The sequence below is a fragment of the Phalacrocorax aristotelis genome, chromosome 5 (genome assembly GCF_949628215.1).
Source record: "Phalacrocorax aristotelis chromosome 5, bGulAri2.1, whole genome shotgun sequence".
NCBI classification, from domain to species: domain Eukaryota; kingdom Metazoa; phylum Chordata; class Aves; order Suliformes; family Phalacrocoracidae; genus Phalacrocorax; species Phalacrocorax aristotelis.
Window position 1 is genome coordinate 70,396,429 of NC_134280.1, and position 26,775 is coordinate 70,423,203.

The 26,775-nt window shown below is 48.4% G+C and overlaps 1 protein-coding gene across 1 annotated transcript in view; it reads right to left on the reverse strand.

The window, feature by feature from the left end:
• Positions 1-209: 209 nt before the first annotated feature.
• The window catches only part of PLCB2 (phospholipase C beta 2), a 47,917-nt gene continuing 21,351 nt past the window's right edge, over positions 210-26,775 (reverse strand). The window contains exons 9-32 of the mRNA XM_075095247.1: positions 26,390-26,556; positions 26,047-26,193; positions 25,572-25,729; positions 23,531-23,613; positions 23,060-23,144; positions 21,484-21,655; positions 20,555-20,652; positions 19,708-19,804; positions 18,704-18,788; positions 18,166-18,290; positions 16,969-17,123; positions 16,367-16,531; positions 15,166-15,265; positions 14,761-14,865; positions 13,614-13,699; positions 13,420-13,516; positions 11,982-12,035; positions 10,213-10,423; positions 9,799-9,967; positions 8,012-8,088; positions 5,733-5,828; positions 4,574-4,631; positions 4,000-4,086; positions 210-3,357 (exon numbers count right to left, since the gene is read on the reverse strand). Coding sequence (XP_074951348.1) covers positions 3,085-3,357; positions 4,000-4,086; positions 4,574-4,631; positions 5,733-5,828; positions 8,012-8,088; positions 9,799-9,967; positions 10,213-10,423; positions 11,982-12,035; positions 13,420-13,516; positions 13,614-13,699; positions 14,761-14,865; positions 15,166-15,265; positions 16,367-16,531; positions 16,969-17,123; positions 18,166-18,290; positions 18,704-18,788; positions 19,708-19,804; positions 20,555-20,652; positions 21,484-21,655; positions 23,060-23,144; positions 23,531-23,613; positions 25,572-25,729; positions 26,047-26,193; positions 26,390-26,556 — 2,950 coding nt within the window. The 3' untranslated portion in view covers positions 210-3,084. The remainder of the gene's footprint in view (positions 3,358-3,999; positions 4,087-4,573; positions 4,632-5,732; positions 5,829-8,011; positions 8,089-9,798; positions 9,968-10,212; positions 10,424-11,981; positions 12,036-13,419; positions 13,517-13,613; positions 13,700-14,760; positions 14,866-15,165; positions 15,266-16,366; positions 16,532-16,968; positions 17,124-18,165; positions 18,291-18,703; positions 18,789-19,707; positions 19,805-20,554; positions 20,653-21,483; positions 21,656-23,059; positions 23,145-23,530; positions 23,614-25,571; positions 25,730-26,046; positions 26,194-26,389; positions 26,557-26,775) is intronic.

A 26,775-nucleotide genomic window follows, 5' to 3' on the forward strand; every position in this document is an offset into this window, starting at 1 on the left:
TGGGATGAACTGTGCAGACAAGACTGTGTGTGAGAAGGAGCTTAGGTTTTTAAAAAAACATGCCACACCAACCCCTCACGGCATAGTGAGTAAGTGACGAGGCTGGATTTGAGAACTGAGGCCAGAAACCGCTGGGCACCTGATGCCTCTGACACGTGTGCACACTGGGGACTTGCTCCCACAGCCACTAACTGCAACTAGGAAAACCCAGAGTGAGCCAATTATTTTTTTTTTTAAGAAATGCAATGGTTTATTTCTTTAGAAAATAAATAAGTCAGACATTTACAATACATAATTCCAGTATTATGGTAACAGCGCAGGGGAGGCATGGCCTTGTCTTGGCTGTCAGACCAGGCTTGGAACATCTTGTCGCTCACACCTACTTGAGCTGGTCATTATGGTTTGGTGGTGGGTGGTTTGTTTACTAGCAGCACTTCATTATATAGGTATCCATGCAGTTTTCAGGTGTCACTGGTCTCACAGAGCAACCACTGAGCTCACCTTCCAGAAACGACAGACACCTGAAGGACAGGGTGAGCGGGGCCTGTGGTCACGCTGCTGCATGGCACACAGTTTTGGGGAGGGCCAAGCTGGCACGCACAGTTTTGGGGAGGGGGTGAGAGGCTGTCGCTCTGGGCAGCCCCACAGCTCATGTAGTATTGCCTCAAAATAAGGGCAAAGAGCGCAATAGCAAGAGGATGGAAGCAGCTCCTTTTTCTAAGACCATGGTCTCACCTGCTGCTCGTCTATGGCTGGGCTTAAGGACACTCGACCATGGCAATAAAAGGGGGCTTGAATGGCCGAATAAATACACCGAGGGTTTCACCACCACATGGTTCCTGCAGCTGCTGGTGCTTGGACTTGCAGTAGTCACAGCTCTGCTCACTCGCAGGCTGAGGTTTGCGGGTTACACCCCTCCGCCCCTTCAGCAGTTTATGGGTGGTTTCTGTTGTTCTTTTGGTTTTTGTTGTTTCCTTGACCAATTTGGAAGAGTTGATCTACAGTATCTTAGGGCTAGGATAAGCACTTGTAACAGAACAGTTGCAGATCCTGGTTCCCTTTGTCTCCCTAAGTCTGTCTCCTCCCACCTCTTTTACTTAAGTCTTGCCATTTACAGCTGTACGGCTGGAGTGGGCCGGACCCTTTCTTTGGGGGGCTGGGGGTGTCAGGTCAGGCCCACCCCCCCCCCACTTGGGACATCTGGTGCCCACAAGTGCCTGATGGTGCAAGGTCCCTGGGACCTGCTGCCAAGTACGTTTTGGCAGGCCAAACCCCAATTCTTGGGCTAAGGTTATTTCATGCTGTGATACGAGGAAGGCCAGGATGGGGCTGCTCGGTACTGAATTACTGCTCTTTCCTGCTTTTTTAGGCTCCATAAGCAAAGTCTGTCTTAACTGGTGCTAGGAAAAGCAGTGGACTGTATGCTTCCCATGCCTTCCTTCTGGATGAGCGCACACTTTCTGGCCCAAGCCAGGCAGTGCGCAAGGTGATAAAACAGGTGAGAGGACGTACGCGTGGAGGCAGGGGGCACCGACGCGAGGGCTGCACTCACAAAAGAAGGCTTTGTCACCCTGGACAGTGGAAGTATAAGGATGGCTGAGAGGAACCTACCCTTCTTCTGTCGCAAGACATGCCCAAGGTGTTGGGACCCTGGAGCTCCAAGTGTGCTCTGCTGGAAGGTTTTGGGTTAGGGAGGCCAGACGGCAGCGCGTGTGCGCTGGGGCTAAAAGAGGCTGGGGACCATTGGCCCGTCGAGGCCACATGGCCGGGCAGTTTTCATTCAGAGGAATGAATGAAGAAGAATGTGGCTAGGTGAGGACTGTGGGTCTCCTGGCAGCAAGGAACAGATTCTGCAGACCAGTGCTGAGCCCTCTGTTGTCACTAACTGGGATGGCAGCATGTAAAAGCAGCTCCAGAGAAGTGCTTTCTGCTACTTAAATGGATAATTCACTGTGATTTCTTATGAGCCGTGCTCAGCTTTCTGCGTAAGGGAATCTCACGGGCCATGTAACTGGCTGCTCTTTATCTGAGCAACGTTACGATTTTCAAAAAGTTTAGCAATTTTGTTAACTGTTGTTATCCTAAGCCCATACCGTGGAACTAATTTAGCTTCATGAGAAAAAGTTTCAGTGAAGCTCTAAAAATATGGAATTGCTGTAGGTGAGACCTGCAAGTGTGTTTGTGGTAGCCGGAACAGGTGATGAGGCACTCGGATGCCTCACAGTTATGCCTTGCAACTGCCCAAGGAGCCTGCTCAAGACTGGCAGGGTCTCCAGGAGGTACGGAGCCAGAGCTGAGACTTGCCCGAAGGCCTGTGAGAATCAAAGTTCCCATCAGGAGTGAGAATCAGCCCCTGGGAACAGGGAGAGGCTAGAAAGAAGAAAAGCTCCGGTGCTGGTAATGCACAAACCAGCGGTCGCTTCTGCAGCAGCACGTTGTGCGGATGCTGACGTGCTGAAAGCTGGCAAAAACGGGTGTGAGGGTCTGTCAGCCTGGCCTTGCCTGTGTCTGGACGAGCAGGCAGTGGTGCCAGAAGGACAACCTGCCGCTTTAGAAGACAATGGTTGTTGCTGAGCATGTGCCACCCACCCTTACATGTCTCTCAGGGGGCTTTATTCTGGGCCGGCTCTCAGCCGGCTGGAGTGTATTACATGGGCTACTGGAGAGCATCTCCCAGTTAAGGGTCATTCAAAGGCGCCAAGCTCTGAGATGGTGCCGATGTGAAGAGCTGCACGGGATGAATGATGAGGGAAGTTACTCTAAAAACCAAAGTCTGCCTCCAGACTAAAATATTGACGTAGATGCTGCTGTGAATGCCAACAACTAGCTTGTCTTCAGCCACAGGCCCTTTTGTGCTGCTTAAATACCTCAGTGCTAAGGCTGTGGAAGACGAAGAGAGCGAGGCACTCTCTGATGGGTGATCTCTTTGGATTACTTCCACTATCCAGGATAAGGAAGTAGTAAATTCCTGAAGGATTTCAGGAGAGCCCCAGAGTGGAAAGTTTGTGTCAAGCTGGTCTTCAACTTCACTATATACGTCCATAAACCTTCTGGAAATGGAACAGCAAGGAAGGGAAGCATCTCTCAAAATACGCTTTCTTCAGTCTCAGCATCTGTTTCAGCTCCTGGGGGCTCAGCCACAGCTATTGTAAGCCTTGACACCTCTGCCACTGGGATCTTTTCTTCTGGTGGTTCTGCAGAGCCTTGTTCTTCCTCAGGAATGCTCTGCACTGCTTCCTTCTGAGTCTCTGGCTCTCCAGGAAAGCCTGCTTTTGCATAGTTCTTCACCATCTCTTGCACCTCCACATTCAGAGCTTTCAACTTCTCCTCGTACTCCGCCAGTGCCTCCTGCTGGAGCTGCAAACAGAGACCTCCAATCAGTCTCCAAGCACTGGGGCTAAACAGACATAAGGCTGCGAATGGTATAAACCCCTGCTCTGAGAGACCGGTGTGATGAGATGTTAGCACTTCACAATTTTGGTCTCAACCCCTCTTGAGTGACTTGTCTGCAGCCCCAGGCAATCTCTGGCTCCCCCGAGATGACAGCAGGGAGGATTGCTGGTTTACGTGACTGTGAGTTGCAGTTCGATGAACTGAGACTGCATGTTCACTGCACATTAACCTTGAAAGAGGAGGAATGCGTTTTGCATGTTTTGAGAGTTTGAGCAGCAAAAGGATGAGACCCATCTCTCCTAAAGACACCTCTCCATCCCACTTTAAATTTAGGGGGTTTTTGTATGGTTAGATGCATGCTAGTGCTGGCGCAGGGGGTGTAGGAGTGCAGCACCTCTGACTTAGAAGGTGGCTCTACAGCATCCTACGCAGACCTAAGTCATTCATTTTCTCAGCATACTGCGGAGTGGGTGCCTGAAGTGTGTGTGTGGAGAACGAGCGTAGCATTAATTAAAGAATGTGCAAAGACGACTGATTCCCCTCCAGTATTTTGGATTTACTGTACTGAGTAACAGCACTGACCCTGAGCTTCACCTCTGCCTTTACCTGGCTTTCTTTCTCCTTGATTGTTCTCAGATTATCTGCCTGCTTCTCCTCCAGTTTCTGCTGATACCTGGCTGTCTTTTGCGTCACCTTTCAAAAGAACAAATAAAAGAAAAATTCGAGTGGGTTTTAAGTTTTTATAAGCAAATGCTTTAGCGATCCCAAGCTTATAGCAGCAGCCACAGGGTGATAGAGCACATGCCACTGCATCCCCCTCATCCACAATTTGTACATTATTAAATAGACGTGGGGTTACACTGCTCTTGAGTTGTGCTTCGTAAAAAAAAATCCCTGAATTAGAAATGCAATATATCCTGGGCAGCTGTTTGCACGGCCTCTCTGCCGGGCGCGAGGACTGACTAGACCCTTACGGCCCTGCAGTAGCTCCGGAAGGGTAGTAGCTGTCTTCAGCTGCACTTTGGCCATCTGAGTTACGCACTCAGAGCCCTCGACACAGCAGCAACTTGATGGGCTTTAAATGCCTCGGGGAACCCGCACTGTGTCTGTGAGACATGCTGATGATGTACACGAGACCCCCGTTTTGCAGAAAACAGAGCTGCTGGGGCAGAGAACTTACCAGTTTGATTGTTTGCACCACTTCCTGAATGTGAGAGTTATTAATTTCCTTCTTCAACCTTTAAAGAAAGGAAATGTATAAAAAGCTATAACCCATCTGTTATCTTTATATAAAACCTGTTTATCGGTTCTGATCAAGTGCCATACATTAAGACGGGGCTGTTGGTGCCCACACAGAAAGACAGGTGTGTTACATTCTCGTATCATCCACCCACATCGAGGGGTTGCTGTAATTTTAGGGAAGGCAAACAAAACACCAAGCAAATTTGAATGAGACATAAGCCAAACAATTGAGTGGAAAATGCTATTTGTATTTCAGCTTAAGCAAAAGGAGGTCGCTGGGGGCTGGAAGCAAAGGAGGTAGCGTACCCTCTTCTGTACCCTTGAACACGTGAAGCTGTTACAACCGATTCATAGCGTGCAGTACTTGAACAGAGAGGCTCAGTACCAGGGCATTATTTTTCTAACAACAAACGAGGAGGAAGGCTGCAGCCATTCTACGCCTAAACGCAACCTCCTAACTGAGACGGCTGCTGAAACTGATTACAGATTCCAGAGAGGCTGGGGGGGACCTGCCTTTGGTTCTAGGGAGAGATAATTACCCACCAAGGCATGAGGGTAGGCAGGAAGTATCTGGAAGTGCTCTTAGGCATCAGCTGAAGTGACTGCAAGGGGCAAGAAGCTTACATGTCACGTAAGAGAGCCAAAGGGACAGGCGCGTGGGAGGCTTGTCTCCAAGGTACAATTTCTCCAGCTGCAACGACACCTCCCACATTCCCATATAAGCTCCCACTCCCTCGGCAGGCCCGGGGGCATTTCTAAGGCACTGCTCCTCTCGAGCTATTCAGGAGTCCAGTAAGTGAACCCGATCTTGCTGCCTGCCTTACACAAAAGACCGGCAGCGGCTGCAGGTGTGACGGTATCGCTGCAGCTAGGGAGCAGAGGTTTGGCTTCACTGCGTACGTGCTTCCGTACTGGAACGCAACGGAGGGAAAAATGCTAAGCTGGGAGTGAGGGCAGGCCAGCACACCTTCCCTGACCCTACGGCTCTGCCACCACCTGTTTGGCTGCTTTAGAAAGCTTCCCTTGATGACAGAGCGTGTAGCGCTGATGACAGAGTAGCGCTGGTCCCTGGCCGGCCCACTAACATCCCCCCGTACCTCTCCTGAGCAGCCTTGTCACTCGTATTCCTAATCATGGTTTGGATTCGGTCCACTCTCTTTGCCTCCAGCTTCTTCTTAATGTCTTTAATATTGCTGTGGAGAGAAGAGAGTGCTGTGAGACACAGGACTGATTACAAACCCCAGAGGCTGAAGCAAACGCCCTCTGCATTTGCTCTCCGGAGTGCTCTACTGTCCCGAAAAGCACAGTTTGAGTGACTGTGCCGCAGAAAGCCTGAAGTCTTATGAATATTTTAAGTCCTGTAACTTTTTCTTTCTTTTTTAAAGCGAGTCATAACACAGGGACAGGAGAAAACACGTTATATAAATAGGTTGTATCGTATACCTACATTGGGTTCCTCTCAAGAAGCAGGAGACTTGCTGAAAGTACTTACGCTGCTAAATTTAAGAAAAAAAGGGGGAAAAGGAAAGGGGAAAAAAAAAGAAAGGAACTACACATCTGTATAGCAGACCTAAAAAGACAACCTGAAGCAAGCAGAAAGGCACATAAACAATGGGATGCGACTTGCAAAGCAGAAACCATAAACACTTCAAAGGCATTTGGATCAACCAGTAGGAAAGCTGAAAAGAACCCCAGAGAACGCAAGATCTGTGCCCCTGACTGAGGCATAGGTGGCCATCAGAAATGCTAACTGCAGGCCAGAGACCGACGGAGGACGGTGTTAGCAGCAGGGCAGAAGAGGCTGCCGACACCCCACCAGAACCTCATCCTGGCCCGCCACGTACAGACCGATGACAACAGGACAGCTGCTAAGGGGGACGTAAGAACGGCCATCGACTGTGGCCCCTCGGACTGGTGTCCTGCCGCCCCCAGCAAAGGAGCGCATGCTGAAGGGAAGCATAGCAGAGGACAAGTGTAGGGTCATCCTCCCCTCCTCCACCTTCCCAGGTCCCAGCCTACCCTCCAGCTTCTATGCCCCTCTGGCCCACGAATGCCTCTCGTACCTTGGCAGTTAGCTCTACCTTTGGACGTCGCAGCTCCTTGCCCTGAGAGCAGAGCTCGGTTTACATGCCGTGTGACAGAAGCACTCCCTGAGAACTTTGCTGGGTGCCCCATGTTTCTTCTCTTATGAGCAGCAGTGAATAATCACTTCCCTATTCTTCTTCTCCATACCATTCATGCTTTTACACACTTCTGTCACATCCCCCTCAATCATCTGCTCTCCAGGCTGAGTCCTATTTCATTTCTTTTTGTGCAGAAATTACTCCTTACTGCTGCCTATCCTCGCCCCCTCTCGCTCTTTCAGAGCTTCTTGTTCAAGACAGCATACTGAGAAAGCGACTGCCCTGTGGCGATAGGCCTAGTGGCATAACGCTGACTTTGAATCCTTTTTCCCCACACGATTCCAAAAATTCTGTTTGCCACGTTGGCCACCACAGAGCTGTGAATGATGAGCTGTCGGAGAGGGGCACCCACAGCAGCTGAAGATCTCTTTCCTGAGCAATAATAGCTCACCCCTGTGGACAGCTGAGCGACAGGTAGGTTTTTTTCCATCCACATTATTTGGTATTTATTCATACTGAATTGAACAGCTATTTTATTGCCTGTTGCTCAAGATCTTTACATCTTTCTGGGGCTCCTCCCAGCCAGCTGTAGATGTGACTCTACTAAACGGCATCATATTGTTAGCAAACCATCACCTACCTACTCGACCTGTTTTTCTTAGTCTTGTCTGAATATGCTGAATAGCTGAAATGGAGAATCTGTCTTGATGGAGGGCAGGAAAAGAGGAAGTTTTGCCTGACTTGGCAACTAAAGGCTGCGAGAGGATTTAACAGGAGGGAGGAATGAGCAAGGATTTTAGCTCCAGGACAATGCTATTGCAGGAACAAATGGATAAATGCCTGGCTAGAAATTGGTGAATTGATACTGCCAGTTTATTTAAGTACTGGAGCCAAGATGCTCAACTCGCTTAGAAAACTGGGCCGATCAGTCCCTGGAAGGGATTACGTGATGTACTGACTGCGGCAGACAGAGACGACATCCAGTGACCAGCAGCCTTAATCCCTATCTTTCTGAATTAGTCAGTCGAACTGTTTTGGAGATCACAAGACAAGAGCTGTGTTCCCACCCCTGCCACTGCGTACCTGTGTGAGACCCCGTGGCACATTGCTGTGCCCCCATTTCTCACCAAAGCACAAGAAACGCGTCTGCATTCACCCACTGTCTGTAGTACAATGCTTTGAGCTCCAGCAGAAAATGCTACCCGAGGTAAAAGCGATGCATTATTACTTTGTTATTCAAATACTAAGCTTACCTTTCTGAGGACTCCTTCAGTGCCTTCAGCTCGGCTGTCTGCCTCTCTCTGGCTAGCTCTATTATCTTGGTAACTTGCTGTTCAAGGGATGAAAACCAAACAAACCGAGATGAGACACAGCACGCCATCCGTATCTAATTACCACCAGATCCAGCTTTATCCCTCCCTGCACTGAATTCCAGGGGCCAGCTAAGCCGGGAGGCTTTGTGGAAACCCATGCACCTCGACGGTGAGCTCAGATTTGCACACAGCTTGCACCGTGCTGGTGGGCTGACTCCACCGAGGCTCCAACGGCTACTCTGTGAGCCACGTCACACACCTCTAGGTCATCTTTACGGACAGCTTCCTACCTCTCTGTGCAGGAGGCAGCACCACCTTCACTGCCCTTGTGGGTAGCTGGGAAACAGCAGTAGCGCTTACCTTCCAAACAAGGGAGGCGAGCAAGAGGAGAGGCCTGTCTTGTGGAAACAAAGTTCTGTGGAAACTGCTGGCAGAGTAAGTGTCAGTGCAGTGAGACCTGCCTGCACGGCTGCCTGCTGAGAGACAGCCTGGAAGGAAAAGCCCTGGCTGCCAGGCTGTGATACTCAAGGTTTTTATTTCCTTTTTGTAGCCTTGCCCACTAAATCTCACAGTCTTTGACAGAGCTGTGAGACAAGGATGTTTTATTCCTTTGGCTTCTCTCTCTGGTGCTAAGCATGATTTCCAGGCAGGCTAGTTCTCAAGAAGCAGATTTTTTTCCTTCTCTCAGGGCTGTGTATAGGCTAGACCAGCCAGTCTTGTAGACAGCTTGCAAGGTGCTTGTCAAGCCTAAGTGCACCAGCAAACCTAAGATTTAAGGCATGATGCAAACTCCTTTGGAAAATAATTATAGGAAAAGGCCTCCAAATCCTGGAATCATCCCCCTTCCACCAGAGCAGGTGGCGTATGCCATATTTACCACCACCATCTTGTGGACCGCACTTTGCCTCCAGGCATTACTGTGTCTCTTGCTGGCGTTTGCTTAAGATGGTGGGGCCTGAGGGTGTGGGAGACACTGAGGCACGTGTGGGACTCACTGGCGACACCTTACATGGACACTTACTTTGATGTCTACCAAGTCAAACAGCAAAACGCTTTCCAGATCTCAAGAGGGATGAGATCCAGCCCTGCTGTCAGTGCTAAGGGGTGGCCCCAGGAGTGCTGTCCATCACAAGGCTTTCGTTTTATCAGCACAGACGCGGCAGTGGCTGCTCGGTCCCCACACATCACCTGTCCTGGCTGAACGACAGGGGCGAGCGTGGTCGCCGCTACGGCGTGTCTGTAACGACGGCTGCCACTGGTGAACCTGCAGGGCTTCCACATAGCTGCGTCACCCCAGCGCTGGCGGTACGGTGCCCAGCAGGGAGCCATTAGAAGCATGGTGCAGCCTCGTGCGCCCGTGCTCCTACAGAGTTGGCAGCTGGCAGCGTGTGAAGCCAAGAAATGCCACGTTAACCCCAAGCTAAGCTATCGGAAGAGTTTAAGCAGATGGAGCCTGATGTGCTCCAGGGCAGTTCTGCTCTGTTTCTGTTTTTCAAATTGCAGAACTTTAAAAATGCTTCTGCTGGATTTTTGTAGCTTATAACAAATAAACATCACTGTCTACATTCTCAATTATCTTGCAAGGCCCTGACAATTGCTCTGAGCGATGTTTTCTGGCCTGTGGCCACATTTCCAAGCTCACAGCTTAGTGAAGAACTTGGTTTTTCAGGCTGTCCTTGCAGGGGGTCTCCTAGGCTACATTTTTTGTTGACACTCGCAGTCCTTACCTCTGTGGCATGCTGCTCTTTCTTTCTTCGAATCCCGTCGTGGTGTTCCTCCCCCAGTTGGATGAGGTCCATCTCCAGCCTCTCTCTCAGTTCCAAAACTCGGCTATCAATGCTTTCTGCCACTTCTACAGGATTTGCACATGTACCAACATCACCTGTTGTCAAACTCCTGCAGAACAGACACAGCAGCTGTGCTGCTTCTGGAGATGCCGATACAACCCCGACCTTCCTGCCCACCTGTCAGCGGGGACATCTGACACACTGTAAACCCAGGGGGACGTGGATGCCCACACCACTCCATGCTTCCTTCGGAGAAGGGGAGCCCACGTTTCTCTTAGGGATCCATCCCTCTCCTTTGGTCTGGGGAGGTGACCCACAGCCCAGGCCCTGCTGGAGACCCTGTGCCATATTTACCTCTTCTTCTGGGTTTTCCTAGTGTTTATCATCCTCTTCTTGCCTCCATAGCAGACAGGCTCCGAAAACAGCACAGAATATTTCTGCAGCAGCTCCTCCCTCCGTTTACTTCCCTTCCGCTCCAGCTCCCTCAGTTCCTTCTCCTGCTTCTTCAGCAGCTTCATGAAGAGCTTCATCTGCTGCAGTTCTGCGAGGCTGGCTGTCTGAGGCTCTAAAATAAAAAATAAAGAGAGGCTGTTTTCTCTCACCCAGCATTTCCCAGCCTGCTGTGATGTCTTTTGGGGTCAGACGGGGTTTTTCAGCACTGCCTTCGTTCAGCTTTTCCTCCCTCTTTTCAGCACTACACGCGCTCAGTTCACCATCTGGTGGATGCGTGGTTGGGGATGGAGAGAAGACTTGCTGCCTTTTGGTATTTTGGCCAGAGGAACATGCTGGTGGTGACGCGCCAGCCTGTCCTGTGCCTTGCACCCTTTTCCACAAGTACCCCAAAGATAGCGCGATTGTTAAGCTAGTTGGCAGCTCTAGTTAGAAGGGAAAAGCTTTGTTATTTCATTGCTGATTTTTTTTGCAAAGCTGAGTTACAATGGCAGGTGCATTCCGCCCTTCCAGTGTTAATGCCTGGCATTTCTTAGTTGTGAGAAATAAATGAAAGGGCTTTTGAGGCAGATGAAAATGAGAGGGGAAGGATGCCTGTGAACTGTTGGAGAACTTGTTATCTGCCAATAGCAAGCCCGTCAGATGCGGTTATCTGTGGCAGAAAGGCTGCAGGGAGTTATCTTCTCAGGGGAAGTAACTTCTTTTCTTTTTTTATTTTAGCTTGGAATGTGTAAAAATTAACAGAACTTTTGGGTGTGTCTGCAACACAGTGCTGTGCTGTGCAGGGCCAACTCCTTCTAAAAGGCTCGTACTGAGGAAACTCAAAGGTACAGCTTAAATGCAAGTGTCTCAGTCAACGAGTCGAGACTCTCAAACCAGAGCCCTCTATGCCCCTGCCTTTTCCCAGAGTACATATTTAACGCAGTCATAGCTCTGTCCAGGGGAACATTATTCTTCAGGAATAACTCTTAAAAACAAAACTTATTTGGCAACGTATCCTGAGTGCAACAGGTTTCTCTTGTGCCTCAGTTCAGTTTTGTGGAGTGATTAGGCACGCTGGTTATTAGAGTTTTGCATTGATTTGTGTCACGCTGCATTAAGACACAGAAAAGGCAGGTGAACAACACAATATTACAGAGGGTGCACGTGTGCTGAAGACTCCCTGCGGCCACATCACCTCTGGTTTAGTCAGGGTAAAGGAACCATCGAATCTGGCCAGAGCAGAACTCGTGTGACAGCTCCAGCCTCCTACCTTGCTATAAAGTTGACTTGCTGCGGTGTTGCCGCAGCCAGTGGCCTCAGAGAGCTAAAGCTGGAGGAGTCCAAAGCCCTTCTGACCTGCCGGTGCAGGTGGCAGCTGCCCACCTTGTGTAAGGCACAGACCACGGCAACTTCAAGCCTCTTTTCTCCTCGAAACCTGCTGCGAGCTCAGTCCCAGCCCCAGAGCTCGCCACGCACCACAGCAGCTGTGCCACAGGCAGGGAAACCAGGTCCTGAGCCCAAAGACTCATGTGGTTTGTCTTTAGTGCTGGCTACAACAGGCAGGGTTGGGTCAGGCCTTTTTGAATTTGCAAAACAGGCCCCATCTCTATCCCAGTCAGAAATCGGGCAGAGAAGGAACGTAAGGTGGCTGACAGGGCCTCGGGCCACGTGATCAGCACAAGAGGAGTTACCTGCAATCTGCATCGCTTCTATCACGCTTTCGTCCTTGGCGAACGCCGCTGCTCCTGAAAGCACAAAAGAGGTTCCTGTTTATGTTCTCTTCTGGATCTTTGGGTTGAAAACGGGCAGTGGAGAGCTCACCAAGAACACGGGCCACCTGAAGGATGTTGGTGTGAATACAAAGGAATTAATTAATCTGCTGAGATGCTTAAGTGCTTGGGAACCTTGTTAATAAACACAGCAGAAAGGCAACAGGATTCCCTGCCGCGCCAGGCGTTTGCTTTATATTAGCTCAGCATTGCTAGCGATGATTTCGCACATGTAAACTTGTTTTGATCAGGTGAGAAGGATGTTCTGGTCTGAAATTTGAGAATGGCCAACAGATGCCAGTATGAAAGGAACAAACATACTGTCAGGAAGATCTTTCTCTTCTAGAGCTTCTTTAAACCTAGTAAGAAATGCTGACTTTGTGTTTTGATTTCTATTCAAGCAAATCCAGAACTTTTTTCCAACTCATCTGATTGGTCACAATTAGGTAATTTCTGCCCGTTATATTAATGAGTCCCCGTTTAATCTAGCAGTCCAAACATAGGACCGTGCTCCATTCCCACTCCTGCAGAATGCCAGATGCAGGATCTGTTCACTCTGAACTTGTAATGGATCTTGTAAAGAGTTTGGTGTTCAGCTGAGCTGATGAATAAATTAATGATCTTTAAAGCTCTGTAGTACTGCACAACCGGACTCTGGCGCAAGTGCAGTTTCACAAGATAAAAGAGAAATCAACAGTAATCTAAAGAAAGAGATCCCTGAAAAGAACAACAAAGAGGTGAAGAGCAGTGAAGTATTATGGGATAAACCCAAGCCAGACCTTAAACCCTTTGTCTCAGAAATATCCAGAATTATCACGTCTTTGCTCAAAACCAGTGTCCAACCTCCAATTTCACACCTAAGACGGATGGCTACATCTCTCCACAGGCTACTTCTTCCTTGGACAGTGGTTCCCTCTTAATGTCATTCTCTCCCAGGGAATTCTGTGCTGAACCTGGAAACTGAGGTCCTCTGCCAGAGTCCTCAGCCTGCGTGCAAGATAGCACAGGAAACAGCACTACTACCCCGACACGTCAGCCCTGCCCTAGGGGGAAAAGACAATGTTCATGCCAGTTGGGCCTTCAGCTTGTTTTCTGGAATTCTCAGTAGGTACCTGAGATTACTTTTCTGTTGTGGTGTAAAAGCAGTATGCACGTCGCACTCGCTCCAGCCCTAGAGCCAGGGGATACCTACAACTTTTGCCGTTAATGACAAGCACCAGAATTTAAGTTGGTGACTTGGCCTGAGAGGTTCTGACCCCATTATCAAGGATCTTCACCATCTAGCACTGTCTCTTTCCAACCTTTTGAGTGTACAGGCTTTCCCTTCTACTTTTAGCTCACCCCACATCCACAGCTTTACCTGCAGGCCCGTTAGAAAAAGGAGTGCTGAACTTCCCAGATGAGTCTGGTATCCCGTTAGTTTCAGCAGACGACAAGTTCCTCTGTGTGCCAAGCCTCTAAAACAAAGATCAGAAGTAAATCAAAGCACTATTATTTCAGGCTGAATCCACACAACATCTTTTAGAGACAGTAAGAGAAGTTGGGAAAACCTACCTCCACCGTGCCATCTGTTAGCTTAACAGACCTCTTGTCCTGCAGACTGAAGAACTTAATGGGGTTGGAGAGAGCAATAGTCAGATCTAGAAACAAAAAGGAGGTCTTTGCTCAGATTATCAAATAACTCATTGTACTCTGATTTTCCTTGCCTTCTGGTTTCCTCCCTGGCCGAGGGCAGGAAATTGTGGAGAAGGGAGATTTTGTATTCTCTACTTGTGACAAGCTTCTCCCTGCCAGCACAAAGGGAGGGGACCGTCTTCACCTCAGTCCCTCTCTGAGGTAGTGGCTCACAGCTGACATTTAGGGCAGCTCTGTGAAGCTGAAAAGAGCGTCCTGCTCCCAAAATCCAAAGCCAGGTTAAGACTTTCCTAACCTGCACAGCTCCCTGCTGTACTCAGGTCCATTCTTGAATTCCTCCAATTCATGTAATTCCAGTCCAATGCTGTATAAACCTGGTCTTTTTTACAAATATGTCTTAAAACCATCAGTTGTCACAGGATTTCCCTCATGAATAAGGTTCACTTGTGTGAACACAGGAGCAGAGAGAGTAAACAAGAGAAGTATTCACAAGACCGTCTGTGGCTGATGCTGTTACAGTCTGCATGGCTTTGTTCATGGCCATTAGAAGTTTTGCTGTTAATACCTCCAGTGGGGCTTCTCCCCTGATTCATCTCCCACTGCTTGACCCTCCCCTTTTCAGAGGAAGACTGCTGCTTCCCAGCACCAGCAAGAACCTCCCTCTCTTCAAACAAGGAAGAACAACGCTCCTGTGCTCCCTAAAACCCTGCTGCTGTCAGTCCCTGAGAGTCATCATCTCTGCACTCTAGAAAACCTCTCCTGCCACTGAATAAAAGCAGTAGAGACCAATCCATTCCAAACCAGAGACAGAGTTACATCTGCACTGCACGTCAGGTACGCGCGCGTCAGCCCATACTGGGAACCAGTAACAGTTACAGCGCCAGCACCCACTCCCTTCTGATGAAAGCAAGGGTGTGACAGGATGCTGGCGTGCGCTCGAGTCCCACCCTGACAAAGAATTAAGGGTGCAGCAGGAAAGCACCGGGCTGGAAAAATGCTTCTGGGTCACAGTTTGGAGAAAGCCAGAACAACCTCCCCCCCAACCCAGCATTCCAGCGTGTACTACCTGCCCAAGCATCGGGAACATAGTCCTTTATTTCCAGGTACACAAATAGAGAAGGCATGGTGAGCGGCATGTTACTCTCACTGCGGAGACAAATGTGGTGATAGCCTGAAGACAAAGCAGAAGAGGTAAGCTAACAGAATGTCTGTCCCTTCTTGTCTGCGTGCTCCAACACTAAACCAAAGGTTCTCTCCGCAGAAGGGCATGGTGAACATAATTAAGGAATTACATGCTCCTGTTAATCCATGTTAATATTATAGCCAAGGCTATAACAGGATGAATTTGAAGGCTCCACGGCCTACAGGAACGGAGACTTAGTAGGAAAACAAGCAGATGATCATATCTTTACAGCTTCCAGTGGATAGGTCTCAAGGGCACAAAACCAGAAGGAATTTCCACAAAATTTACCTGAGTGCACGGCAATAATGGGAATGATACGATGACCAATGAACTTCCCTCCTTCCTCCCAAGCCACAATTTTGAGAGACGCCAACTCAGGCATCATGATCTAAGGGAAAAACAGAGTGAGGCACCAACACCCTGAGCTCTAACTCCTAACAGCATAGAGGCTTCACTAAGTAGAACTTCACTCTCTCCTCCTTCCACCAAAACAACACCATCTCTCCAAGGAAGTCGCTGCCTATTTTTGTAATTTAGAGCTACAGTTTATCGCAGACATAACTAAATTAACAGAAAATCCACAAAGCACGGGATTCTCAGAGGGGAGGCTGCACAAGATCACAGGAGGGCAGTTTACCTAAAGGAAAAAATGGGGCAACAAACCCTCCAAAGCACAGCTTCCACGAAGGAATTCACCAGAGTAGGGAATGAACTTGGAAGGACAATTTAGCAAGCACAGTAACTTTGCCATAGGGGCTCCTTCCTCCCTCCTCCCCATTTTCTTCTGCCATAAAATGAACTAAAAATTATTCTGCCAGAATTGAAGCCTGAAAAGTGTTTTCTGAAATGAGGATAATACTTATCGACCACATCCCAAGCAGGCTGAAAATACCTGCTATTTCACAGCGTGCTTGACAGAGGTGATCTCTGTAACATGTATTTTGCCTTCGTAACTCACTGCAGAACGGCCAGACGTGACTATCACCTTTGACTTAACGTCCCCGTACCCTGTATCTGGATTAGTGACCACTGAAGTCTTGTGGACCAAGAGGGCAGCTTTCCGCATTCTGGCACAACCGAAAACCTCCCTCTGGTCCCGTTACTTCTCCAGTTTGTCTGTTTCTCATTTACAGTTTAACCACAGACATTCAGTTCCTTTCTGCCTCTTAGCGCCTGAAGTTTTCAGAGCTGATTAGACAATTCAGTCTGAAGTGCATCACAAGTGGGAGACTTTTGATGCCTGTTATTTCCAGAAATGTTCCCAGCTACCCCTTGTCTGTACAGGGAAATATTGATGGAGAGTTGTTTTAAATGTTGTTGTGGGATATTATCTGAAAGCGCAACACGAAACTCCCTGTGTGTCTAAAGCCATGACTGAGATCTCCAGGAGGGAGTCCCTTCTCTTGTCACTGACCTCTCGAGGGCCAGTGCTTGTGGCCAACGGGATCGTTAAGGATTCTCTGTCTAAATGACTATGAAACCTTATTACCTTTTCAAAAACAAAAGCCTCCTCCTTCCATACAGGGTTAATGGAATTGGCAGTGGAGGTCAGTTTGGTTCTGTATTTGCGTTTTGTGTCCCTTGGCAACCCAAACAGCTCTACTTCCACATATGTCTTCACACTGCGGTCTGAGAGGAACTGACCAGAGAGTATCTACGAACAAGCAGAAACATAATTAGCAACTGCTGAAAAGAACAGAAGAACCCACCCACACCTTCACCCCAAAGTCACTCTCCCACCCCAAAACATCTTTTCTGCTGCAGTTTCCAATCCACAACAGGCTTTTCTTTTACTTCCACCCATGTTTCTTGCTTCAGCACTTCCTCCAACCTCCTCCCTCCCCGTCATCACAGCCTTGGCTGCTTCTGTGCGGCAGATGCTAATTTTCCATTTTCATGCGATTATGATTAATTTAAAATAGTGAAAAGACTGGGAGTTGCTATGGTAACACTCTCCCACAGGACTCTCCGGGTTCATTTGCCACTAAGAACCCTACTGGGTAATAAATAGCGGGGACGTAGATGCCAGTTCTATGCGTGGTGCCAGGAACTGGCTGTCAGGGGAGGAGCAGCACCATGGTTTGTACTTGCCGTGACAGACAGGGTACTTGCCACCACCACGTCAATGCGGTCCACAGAGAAGGGGTCAAACTGCTTGTCTGGGCGCCGCATGAATTCATGCTTGAGCAGATAGCCACACTGGCCGTTGAACTCAAACAGAGCCATGTTCTGCTGCATGGGGACATCTGACATACAGAGGAACACAGTGAGAAAAATTTCCGTGGGACCTCATCAGGTGGCTTGCGTGCTACGAGTGAGCTGAAAGATGCTATACTTTTACAGCCCCTGCTAGCCAAGGGCTCACAAAGCCATTTCAAAAACTAATTAAGCCTCTCAGCACCCTACAGGGAAAAATATTACAGCAGCTGTTGTAAGAAAGGTAAGTGGTTTGCTTACGACTGCACCATAAGTCATGGGTAGAACCAAATTAAAACCTACTTTAAGAAGTACCCGCTATTTTTGGGTGTGAAGTAAATAGTTGTCTGAACACCTCCACTCCTCCTCTCTTTCATTTTGGGCCTCCTCTCAGTCCACCTTCTCCTCTGCCACTTCTCTTGAGAACACTGCCTTGTGGTTTCTGCACCTGTCTTCAATATGGTGTCCTCTTCATAACCAAGCTCTCTCTCTCCCTCTTAAAGTTGCGTCTTCTTTTTCTCCTACTGATCCTACAGCTAGTCTCCTACACTCTCGATTCGTTAGACACTCCTCTGAGGAAGGAAGAGGGGTAAAGCATAGCTTTCTCTGGAGGCTTTTCTTTGTCTCCTCCTCATGCTGGATGTGCAGGAAGGAAAGGCCCTTCTTCCCTGTTCAGGTCAAAATACTGGAAATAATAGCACAATCTGGCCAGTCCTGTAGGCAGATGGAGCTCTGCCTGCCGCCTCGCAAAAGAGGAAGCAGCTTAGAGGAAGCAGGAGCTTCTGATGCATTCATGCACATTATTTAGTCTGACATCACGTTACAGGACAGCCAGAGACAGCAGCCAGACGCTGGATGACAGCAAGCCCGTGTTTGTGTGTGTGACCGGCATCCCGCACACTGCGTGCCGGGTTTGTGCTGGGCCTAGGAAAGCGCTTTTGGTCGGTGGGAGACGGAGCCGAAGGAGAACACCGCTTTGGGAGAGAGCACACAGAATAAATGCATTCAGGGAAACGGCTGCGAAGGAAGAGGCAGAGAACATGAGCACACAGCCTCACCCACTCAGAAGCTGGAGGGCAGCATGACACTCACCCATGGTCTGGAAGTTGAGTGCCACCATCTGACAGCCGACATTCCAGAACATCTGGGGCATGTAATTAGAGGAGTCCATCCGGGTGCCTTTGGGGTAAATCCGGCTCATCTGGCGCTTGTTGTATCTGCAGTTGCTCTATTGGAAACAAGCCTGGAGCACTCCTTGCGTACCCTGGGGCTAAGCTCATGTATTCAGATTACGAAAATGGTTTAAGCTCTGCTACCAAATGCTCAGAGCCTTCCAGACAAGAAGTAAGAGAGGCTCTGGCAACAAGAGTCTCCTCTCCCATACCCCTGCCACCTAAGGACAAGCATCTGCAGCCTTGGCATTCACTACAGCAGGACACGTCCTGTCACGAATCTCTGCGAACAGCCCCCAAGCCACCCTGGAAGTCATGCCCCACCTGCACTCGTTATATCTCTGATGAAGAATTTACCAGGTCCTGAAACCAGAAGCCAGCTAGATATGCCTCAGCCCTACCTAAGCTTCACTCTCCATACAACCGACTCCACTGGACAAAGGTTGCCAAAAGGATACTCTACAAACTGCACAGGGAACTTGGTTAGTAGATCGTAAGCCTTCAACTCCGTGAAGGAAGAGATGACGTAACTCCGGTTCTTCTCTAGAAACAGGAGATAAAAAAGCATTTAGGAGAAAGGCGTGTCCAGCCCCCATTCTGTGTGTGGGGACTGATGGACCTGAGACACACTTGGCCTGTTTACTCCCACTTTCTACCAGGTACCATTTACTATCAAGGCAATTTACCTTTCTCTGGTCCCTTAAAAAGGGACTGAATAATAGTATTTCATAAAAGGTTATTTATGTTTACCAGGGAGACAATGGTTGTGCCCTACAGGGCAGGAACTTCATGGAGCCCAGGCAGGATTGGCTCACAAAGCTTAAATGGCAATAATTTTGCCCATCTCTTCCTGGATTGCAGTGACATTTAGAGAACAGCTCCTGCCTGCACTTTTAATTCCATGTAAATCTAAATATTCAGTGTCTTGCACCAAGTTCTTTATTTTGTCCAGTTTCCCCTTCTTCACGCCCCTATTTTTTTTCTTTTTCTTTTCTTTCTTTCATCAATCAAACCAGCTCACTCAAAGCTACACCCAAATGTGGGAACTGTTTAGAGGAACCTATTGTATATAAAGAAATCGCGTGCTTTTGTGTTTCAGACATTTCTCTCTCGAATCACCACAGAAGAGGAAGGCCAGTCACATAGTGGGCCCAACCCTGCCCTCAGAAGCAGCAAAGCAAGCCCAGAGAGATGTCACTGCCCTGTTTCTTTTTATCCTCACTCGTATAACTGGGAGCAGTATCTGACATCTCCCTTTTTTCTCCTTCCCAATTCCTTACTACAGGGAGAAGGGCAGAAGAGAAGTGTTTGTGACCACGCGGCTGTTGTGGGAGAGAGAACACAACAGAAAATGGGTGAAAGCAAGTCGCAAAGGCAGGTGGGGAACAGCAGCAGGTGAAAGCACTACTCCTCTGGTTGAACAGAAACACTTGGGGTCCTGAAAGGACTGCATTTGACTTACGGGCAGAGACTTCAAAGGAGTCAAATTTGATAGGCTGTATGTAATTAACTAGGCTGGACATCTCCTCGTATGCTGTCACTTCCAAGCCAGCAGTGCCCTGAGCAGAAAACAAAATCCAAGAGAAAATGGATGAAGAGGCCCTTCCTAGAGGTGAAGCAGAACACACCTGGGCTTCACAATCAAAGAACTGGTGGCTGCCCTGACCAGAGCGCACCAGTTTCCTTGGCTTCCTGGTCCTACGGTTACATTGTGGGCAGCACAGTCAGGGGCACAGTTTCTAGGTAGCTTGGAAAAAACTGAAGCTGAGGCATACGGAGAGGTATCAGTCAGTACATAAGAAGCCCCGGACCTCTTTAACCTCTCAAAGCACGGAGTCTGCGACAAACTGGCGACATTGTTTTCCTTCCTCTTTGAGTGATACTAGGGAGACAGAAATGGAAAATGTTTGACTTGCTTTTTTTTCTTATTCAAGGGAATGCTGATCTCCTTCCCCCTTCAGCCGCAGCACTTCAATAACAACTTTATCAGACCAAGGTTAAGCCTCTCCCAGCACCCTGAAGGCAGGCAGTTATCTCCAAGTCACGCAGAATATCAGAGTCGGAAATAACAACTCTTCTGCCATATTCTCTATGCTTGCAACATCATTCCTCTTATTCACTTTCTCCTGCAAAAGTCATGTCGCATGGGGGAAGGAAAGCCCCCGATTTGTCACAGCGCCATTCATTCCCCTTTGCATTTTGGGCTCGTCTCTATTCAATATGGTGAGGCCCCAGAGAAAACTGGAGGCCAGAAAAAAAAAACCAAACCAAAAAAACCAGAAAAGGAACAGAAACAACAGTGACAGTACCTCATCTGACTGCATCTTTTTAATTTCCTCTTCATCCAGGTTTCCAAGATGTTCATCCTCTTCCTCTGGTTCCTCTTCAGCCACATCACCTGCCCAGACTAAGCACACACAGCCCACGTCAGTAGTACGTATCAGCAGCACACTGAGACGAGACATTACAGATTGCTGGCAATGGAGAGCTCTGCAAAAACTCACTCTCAAGTCATGCAGGAGCAGTAAGTGGAAGAATCATACCATTTTATTAGCTAAATCCAAATATGAACTAGCACACTCCGGACTAGCACACCTAAGACACCAAATCATTCCTCCTGCAGGCTTCCCTCGTACCCAAGAGTGACGATCACGATGCTGTTTTCCCCACCAAGGTCGCACACATTCGTGGGAATAAATGGCCATTTCTGGGTGCTCTGTAGTGCTCTGTGACTTCACGTCCTCCTGCCATGACAGGGACTGTTCTACCACAGGTTCCACCAGCCCAAGGGGTGACAGCCTTGACGCTGGAGGAGGGGAGGGGAGTGGGGCTGAAGGTTCTATAAACCTTCAAGAACCTCAGAGCAAAGAACTTGGTCATGGTGAATTTGTGGTTATCAGACAGCAGTAACGAGTAAAAAATCACCCAGCCTCCCCTCAAACCAACAGCCAGTGTGTATCAATGAATTACCAACTCACACAGCCAGATACCTCAGAGTAGGCAGAAGAGTTGACTGATGGGCAGGGCGTAAGTTGATTGTCTCTCTTAGTTGAAATAAAGTGTTTGAAAATATTCTGAAGATTTAATTTCTCTTCCGAGCTTAATCTGCTTCTTGACATAACTGAATTAATGACTACTGCTGGCTTGCCTCAAGCCAGCATTGGGTGATTTGGAAGGTCTCCAGTGATCCAGACTTGCTCATCTAGCTATACTAGTCCCATTTTCCCTTCAGACATACCAGTATCTTCAGCATCCATAGGGGTTGGCTGCTCGATGATTTCTGGTTCCACATTCCTCCCTTTCTTCAAAGAGTTCTGCCTCTTCCCAGATATAGATTGGTTCTTTTTGTTCTTAATCAAGATTTTCCCTAAGAGATCCTTAGGACTTGGCAAAGGAACTCCTGGCTTCAGCTGCAATAGATAAACTTCATACTGAATTTTCATCCCAAAACCAGAATCAAACACTCATCTCTCCTGTCCCTCCTAGCGCCATTCCTCCAGCCATTTACTGGTGCACGGAAACATCTCTCACCCACTGTATACTTTAATTTCTCCATCTGCTGGCATATCCCACTATATCCATGCAGATTTTTTTCTAAGATTTTTTTTCACCTTTGGTTTCAGACCAGCATTTTCCACGTCTCAGCCCCCTTGTGCTCTGCTGCCTGTACATGCCATGCCCTTCCCAGCCACCTATCCTGCACCACAGCTAAAAAAAACATCTACATGGCCTGAAGGCATCCACATACCTCTGGCTTTCACTTTCCACCTAATTCTCCCATTACCCCAGAGCCTCCATCCTAGATCAGCACTCGGGCCAAATTTAAACATTCTGCCTGCAGCAGATTTGAAAAAAAAAAAAAATCCCAGAGTAGGTGGCTCAAGACAAGGATGTGTGACTCAGACTGTGCTTCTAGACCTACACTCCCTGTGCAGAGAGCAATAGGCCTATTCATAATTTAGCTAATACCCTGAACTGTTTCTGCCCCCAAAACACCCTGTTTCTCCCTATTGCCTTGACAAGGACAGTGGGAAACTGCTGGTTTGCTCACTGCTGCTTTTCAGCTCTTCTTTTGATCTCAGTGCTTTAAAACAGACGCTTGGGCTAGGTGTCTCGGCTCCCCCCTCCGCTACGCACCCCAGGGAACTGCCTCATGCTTTGCAGAAACGCAGGCATTGCCCGTTATTTGTAAATCAGTGTCCATTTGCAAAGCAGCTGAAGTAGCAACATGCAGGGGGATCACCAAAGACGTTGCCGTGTCCACAAAAACACACGCTTGTACAAGTAAGCCAATGACTAGGGTCAAGTAGATCTGGAGCTTTACTCAGCTATTCTGAGCACAAATCCATACATGTCACTGACCTGCCCATCTACACCCAGAGGGGAATATTCCCAGGTTGGAAGCAGGAATTGAGAAGCATTGGTAGGAAGAGGCTGAAATGCTGCGAAGCCCTTGTTCCTGTTTCTTTCCAAAGCAAGTGCTGGCAGACAGATTTGGAACAGTACCGTGTACAAAAATACACTGGCTTATCTTGGTACAACTTGGCTACCTAGAGCTCAGTTTACAAATTCACTCAAGTCACAGAGTGTTAAATAAGAGCAGAGTCAGGCCAGTGCTTCGGAAAACCTCTGCGACTGTGAGGTCTTCCATCCACTTACTATGTTGCTCACCCCTATGAACCAGGCTTATTTGTCCACGGCATCGTCTTCTCTTTCGCTGTCTTTGTGTCTGTTGTGGCATCTCCTAGCACCAGGAGTGGCCAATTGTTTCAGAAAGACCTCTCCACTAGCCTCCTTCCCCAACTTTCACTTACTGGGTATTTTTCCAGTGGCTCTGTCAGCAGCATATCTCCAAATATGGTTCGGCAGTACTCGGCCATCTTCGCCTGCTGCTTGGGCCTTATGAACAAAGAGATCAAGCAGGAGTGAACAGGAAAACAGACGCCCAAATCCAGAGCTAGCATCAATGACCATCTCAAGATCCACGTACTCTACTCTGAAAACCACCTCTTGCCTTCACTCAGACAGCTACGCAGATTTTGAAGTCCCTTCCCAGGCCTATTCCCATTTGTTCATACTCTGCCACCTTGAGCTAAAAGGCTGCACAACTGTGGTCACTCTCACTCTGCAGCGTATGGCTCCTCCCACACCTCCAGGGGCTTCAGAAATCTCAGCCGGTATCTCATTTCAGCCCAGGCACTCACTTAAGACCCAGCAGCCCTTGCCTGTATACTTTCTGCTCTGGACAACAGAGAACACAGCTCTCCCAATCCCTAGATACTCACGAGTCCACGTGGTTCTCGAAGGACAGGATGACAGGGTAGAGAGATGTTTTAAAAGCGCTTTCCGCAATGGCCTCAATGGCATCCTAAATGAGAGGCAATGGTCAGAGAGAAGATCAGCACTCATTACTAACAGAGACATCCAGCTCACCTCCCACTGAACAGACCCCGAACTGACCGCTGGCAGGAGCTTCTCTTTAAAGTAACTAAACTTCTCCCAGTAAGAAGGTGAGAAGTGTCATCTTTTTCATACCCGCCTGGATTTCCAGCTCCAGAGGATACAACGTGCAGCTAAACTCAATAGCTTGCATAAAAAAAGAAGGTGAAGATGTAAGAATATGAGGTTTTATTTTTGTTACATAGCTCAGCGTATACATAAATGAATGTGAAAGTGTCTTGCCGGGGAGGCAAGCCACTGCCACACGTACTTTTAATTGGTAGAGAAAGGAGTATGCAGCACCAGATTAAACTGCTTCAAACCCTATTTATAATTACCTCTGAACCTACCCAATTTTCTGTCATTTCACCTGCTTATAAAACCCTTCTGTCTAGCAGCAAAGAAAACTGGGCTGTTCAGTAACCAGCAGTGCTGACATTTCAAATTCAGATACCATGGAAACGTTCTCAGCATTAACAATATACGAAAAAATAATCATATTTTCCCCAAGCCCCTGTTAAACTGCCACAAACTTTGCACTATTTTCTTTCCTGGTGCTGCTAATGGATGTGGTAAAGAAGCGTCCCCTGCTCCCCCGAGAGCCCCGGCTCAGCCGTGATCCCAGCACTGAGGGAGGCTGCCACAGCTGCTCCTGCACGGACCACTTGGACTTTCTGTCACAGACACCTGCAACGCTCAGAGGAGGAGAAGCTACAGGAAAAGCTACTAAAAGGCCGCAGGCAGTGGTAGAAAAGGGAGAGAGGTGTGGAGGCAAAGATCTACGTATTATGTAAAACTGAAACCTGGGCACATGCTGCATTACCAGGTTATAATTTCCTTGAGGTACAGTCACATGCTTTAGCAGAACTCTGCAATTACAGCGGCTACAGCTGTCATTATTTCTCCTGTAGTGAGCTGCTGTGCAAAAAGCAGCAGTGGTACTACAGGATTTAGGAAATTACTGACAATGAATATGACGATACCTTTGATCTTAAGGATTGGGTTGGGTTTTTTTTCCCCCACATAAATATTTTAGTACTAGTGAAGTGTGGGAACTGGGGGGAGGATATGGAATAAAACCAAATAGCTTTAAAAAGAATGTAAAGTGTGTCTGCCTGTTAGCAGCAGCTGCGTAAAGGAGTGCAGAAAAAATAAGTGTGATGCATTGATTTTTAACCTGCAAGCTGTTTGCAACTTCTGTGGTTCAATGCCCCGTATTTCCCAAAGGAGAAGTAGGGTTTGCGCTGTGCTTCTGAAGCCTGGGAGCTGAACCCTCAGGGAAGCCATCTGCCCAGCATGCTAGAGGGCAGTTGCTCCACTGAACACATTCCACGCACTCATGTAATTAGGAAGTAACTGAAACCTATTCCTCCAAAGCACCGCCATGGGAGGCTGTAAGCCACAGAAACCTGCTCTAGACCGCTTAGAAGGTAAACTCATTTTAACCATTTGTTCTCTAAAAGCCGTCTTGTTTGGTTCTCTGATGTGCATCTATCCATAAATCCACCATCCTCACGCAGCTTTCTGTCCTTTTATCCATCTTGCTACACAGCCCTGTGTATGCAGGCACACCTACACAACCACCTCTCCATCGCTCCTACCCGGCTGCCCACATTTCCTCATCCATTCATCTTTATGCAGCTAACAACGTCGCTTCTGGTCCTCCCACTCCAAAAATGTACACAAACTCCAACCTATTGCATATTTGTTCATCTTTCATTCCACCTACGTGTTCATTCACTTGTCATCTTGCCATCAGTCGTTTCCTTTCAACCATCTTTGCCCTCAGCCCATCCATTTCACAGTTCCCTCAGCCAGCCTCCTCAAACAGAGATCAGTCTAAAACCAAGCAGGGGAAAGCACGTGCGGAGAAAACTCTTTCCCTACCTTGAAGAGGATCTCAGTTGTCATGGTGAACCCGTGAGTGATGATCGGCTCCTCATCCGGGGGTCGGCCCTTCCAGCAATCCAGCTCCACGCAGCGGCAGCCAGCCAGCAGCGTCTGGCGATACATTTCAGGAGACGAGATACCAGAAAACTGACCAGCTGGAGGAGAGCAGAAGGAGGGAGGCTCGACATTAGCTATGCACGCGGGACAGTTTCTGCATAAACTGGAGCAGCAGAACTCTGCCATCCTTGAGCAGGTGTATGTGGCAGAATGACACGATGTTTTCGGTTACGGGGTGACATTTCTTCTTCTTACACAGCATCTAAGTGCCAGGCCCCTCAGAGTACATTACAGCCCTCAGCCCTCCAAACTTCAGGGCAGATACCTCTGCCTGAGCGACTGTCAGTACATTCATCCATCCCCGGTGGTGGTACCTACGTGTTGGAGCCCAGGTAGGCTCTGGGACTGCCCATACCTGTTAAGTACGTGTTGTGTGATGAATTGATGAAGTAGTGTGAGAGCGGCTGGGTCATGTCCTGGTACAGCACCAATTTGTCCAGTGCTATCACGTTGTTCTCAGGGCCACAGAGGAACCAGACCATCCCCTCTGGAGACAACTGCCCTACATGGAAAACAAAGCTGTTAATAGCACCGAAAGAAAATGGCTCTGGCACCTGCTTGCCGGTGGATTGCAACACAGGGGCTTCTGAGAATCAGGCTGTTGCTCCCTGGGAAAGGCAGGGTAGCAGAAGGTGCGAGATCCTCTGCTATTCTCACACTACCTCTATAGCACGAATTTTTGGCTGAACAAGACCCACCTCTCTGGATGTTAATCCCGCTGGGCTCATACTTCTCTATCAGGCTCTGCACCTGCTCAGGCTTGGCCGGTGGGAAAAGGATGTCATTGAGGCGAGAGTCTCGCTGCTTCTTGTTGATAAACTTTGCCAAGTGCTCTTTGGTCATGTAGGGCTTTGCTTTTAAATGGCTACGGTGAGAGAATTACAGAGGAGCAGAGGTAAGGCCTGTGTATTACCCAGAAAACCTTTTCACAACAGCGAGACTGGTCCTTCCTCGCGTTAGCAGTGGGTGTCCGCCTCTCCGGGCCCACAAATTTCTGTTTTGCCTACATTTCTTCCTGTAAACGATGCTTCCCACTGTGGCCTTTCTTCTTCCTCACTAATTCAATGCTGTGAAGAGGTTGTGC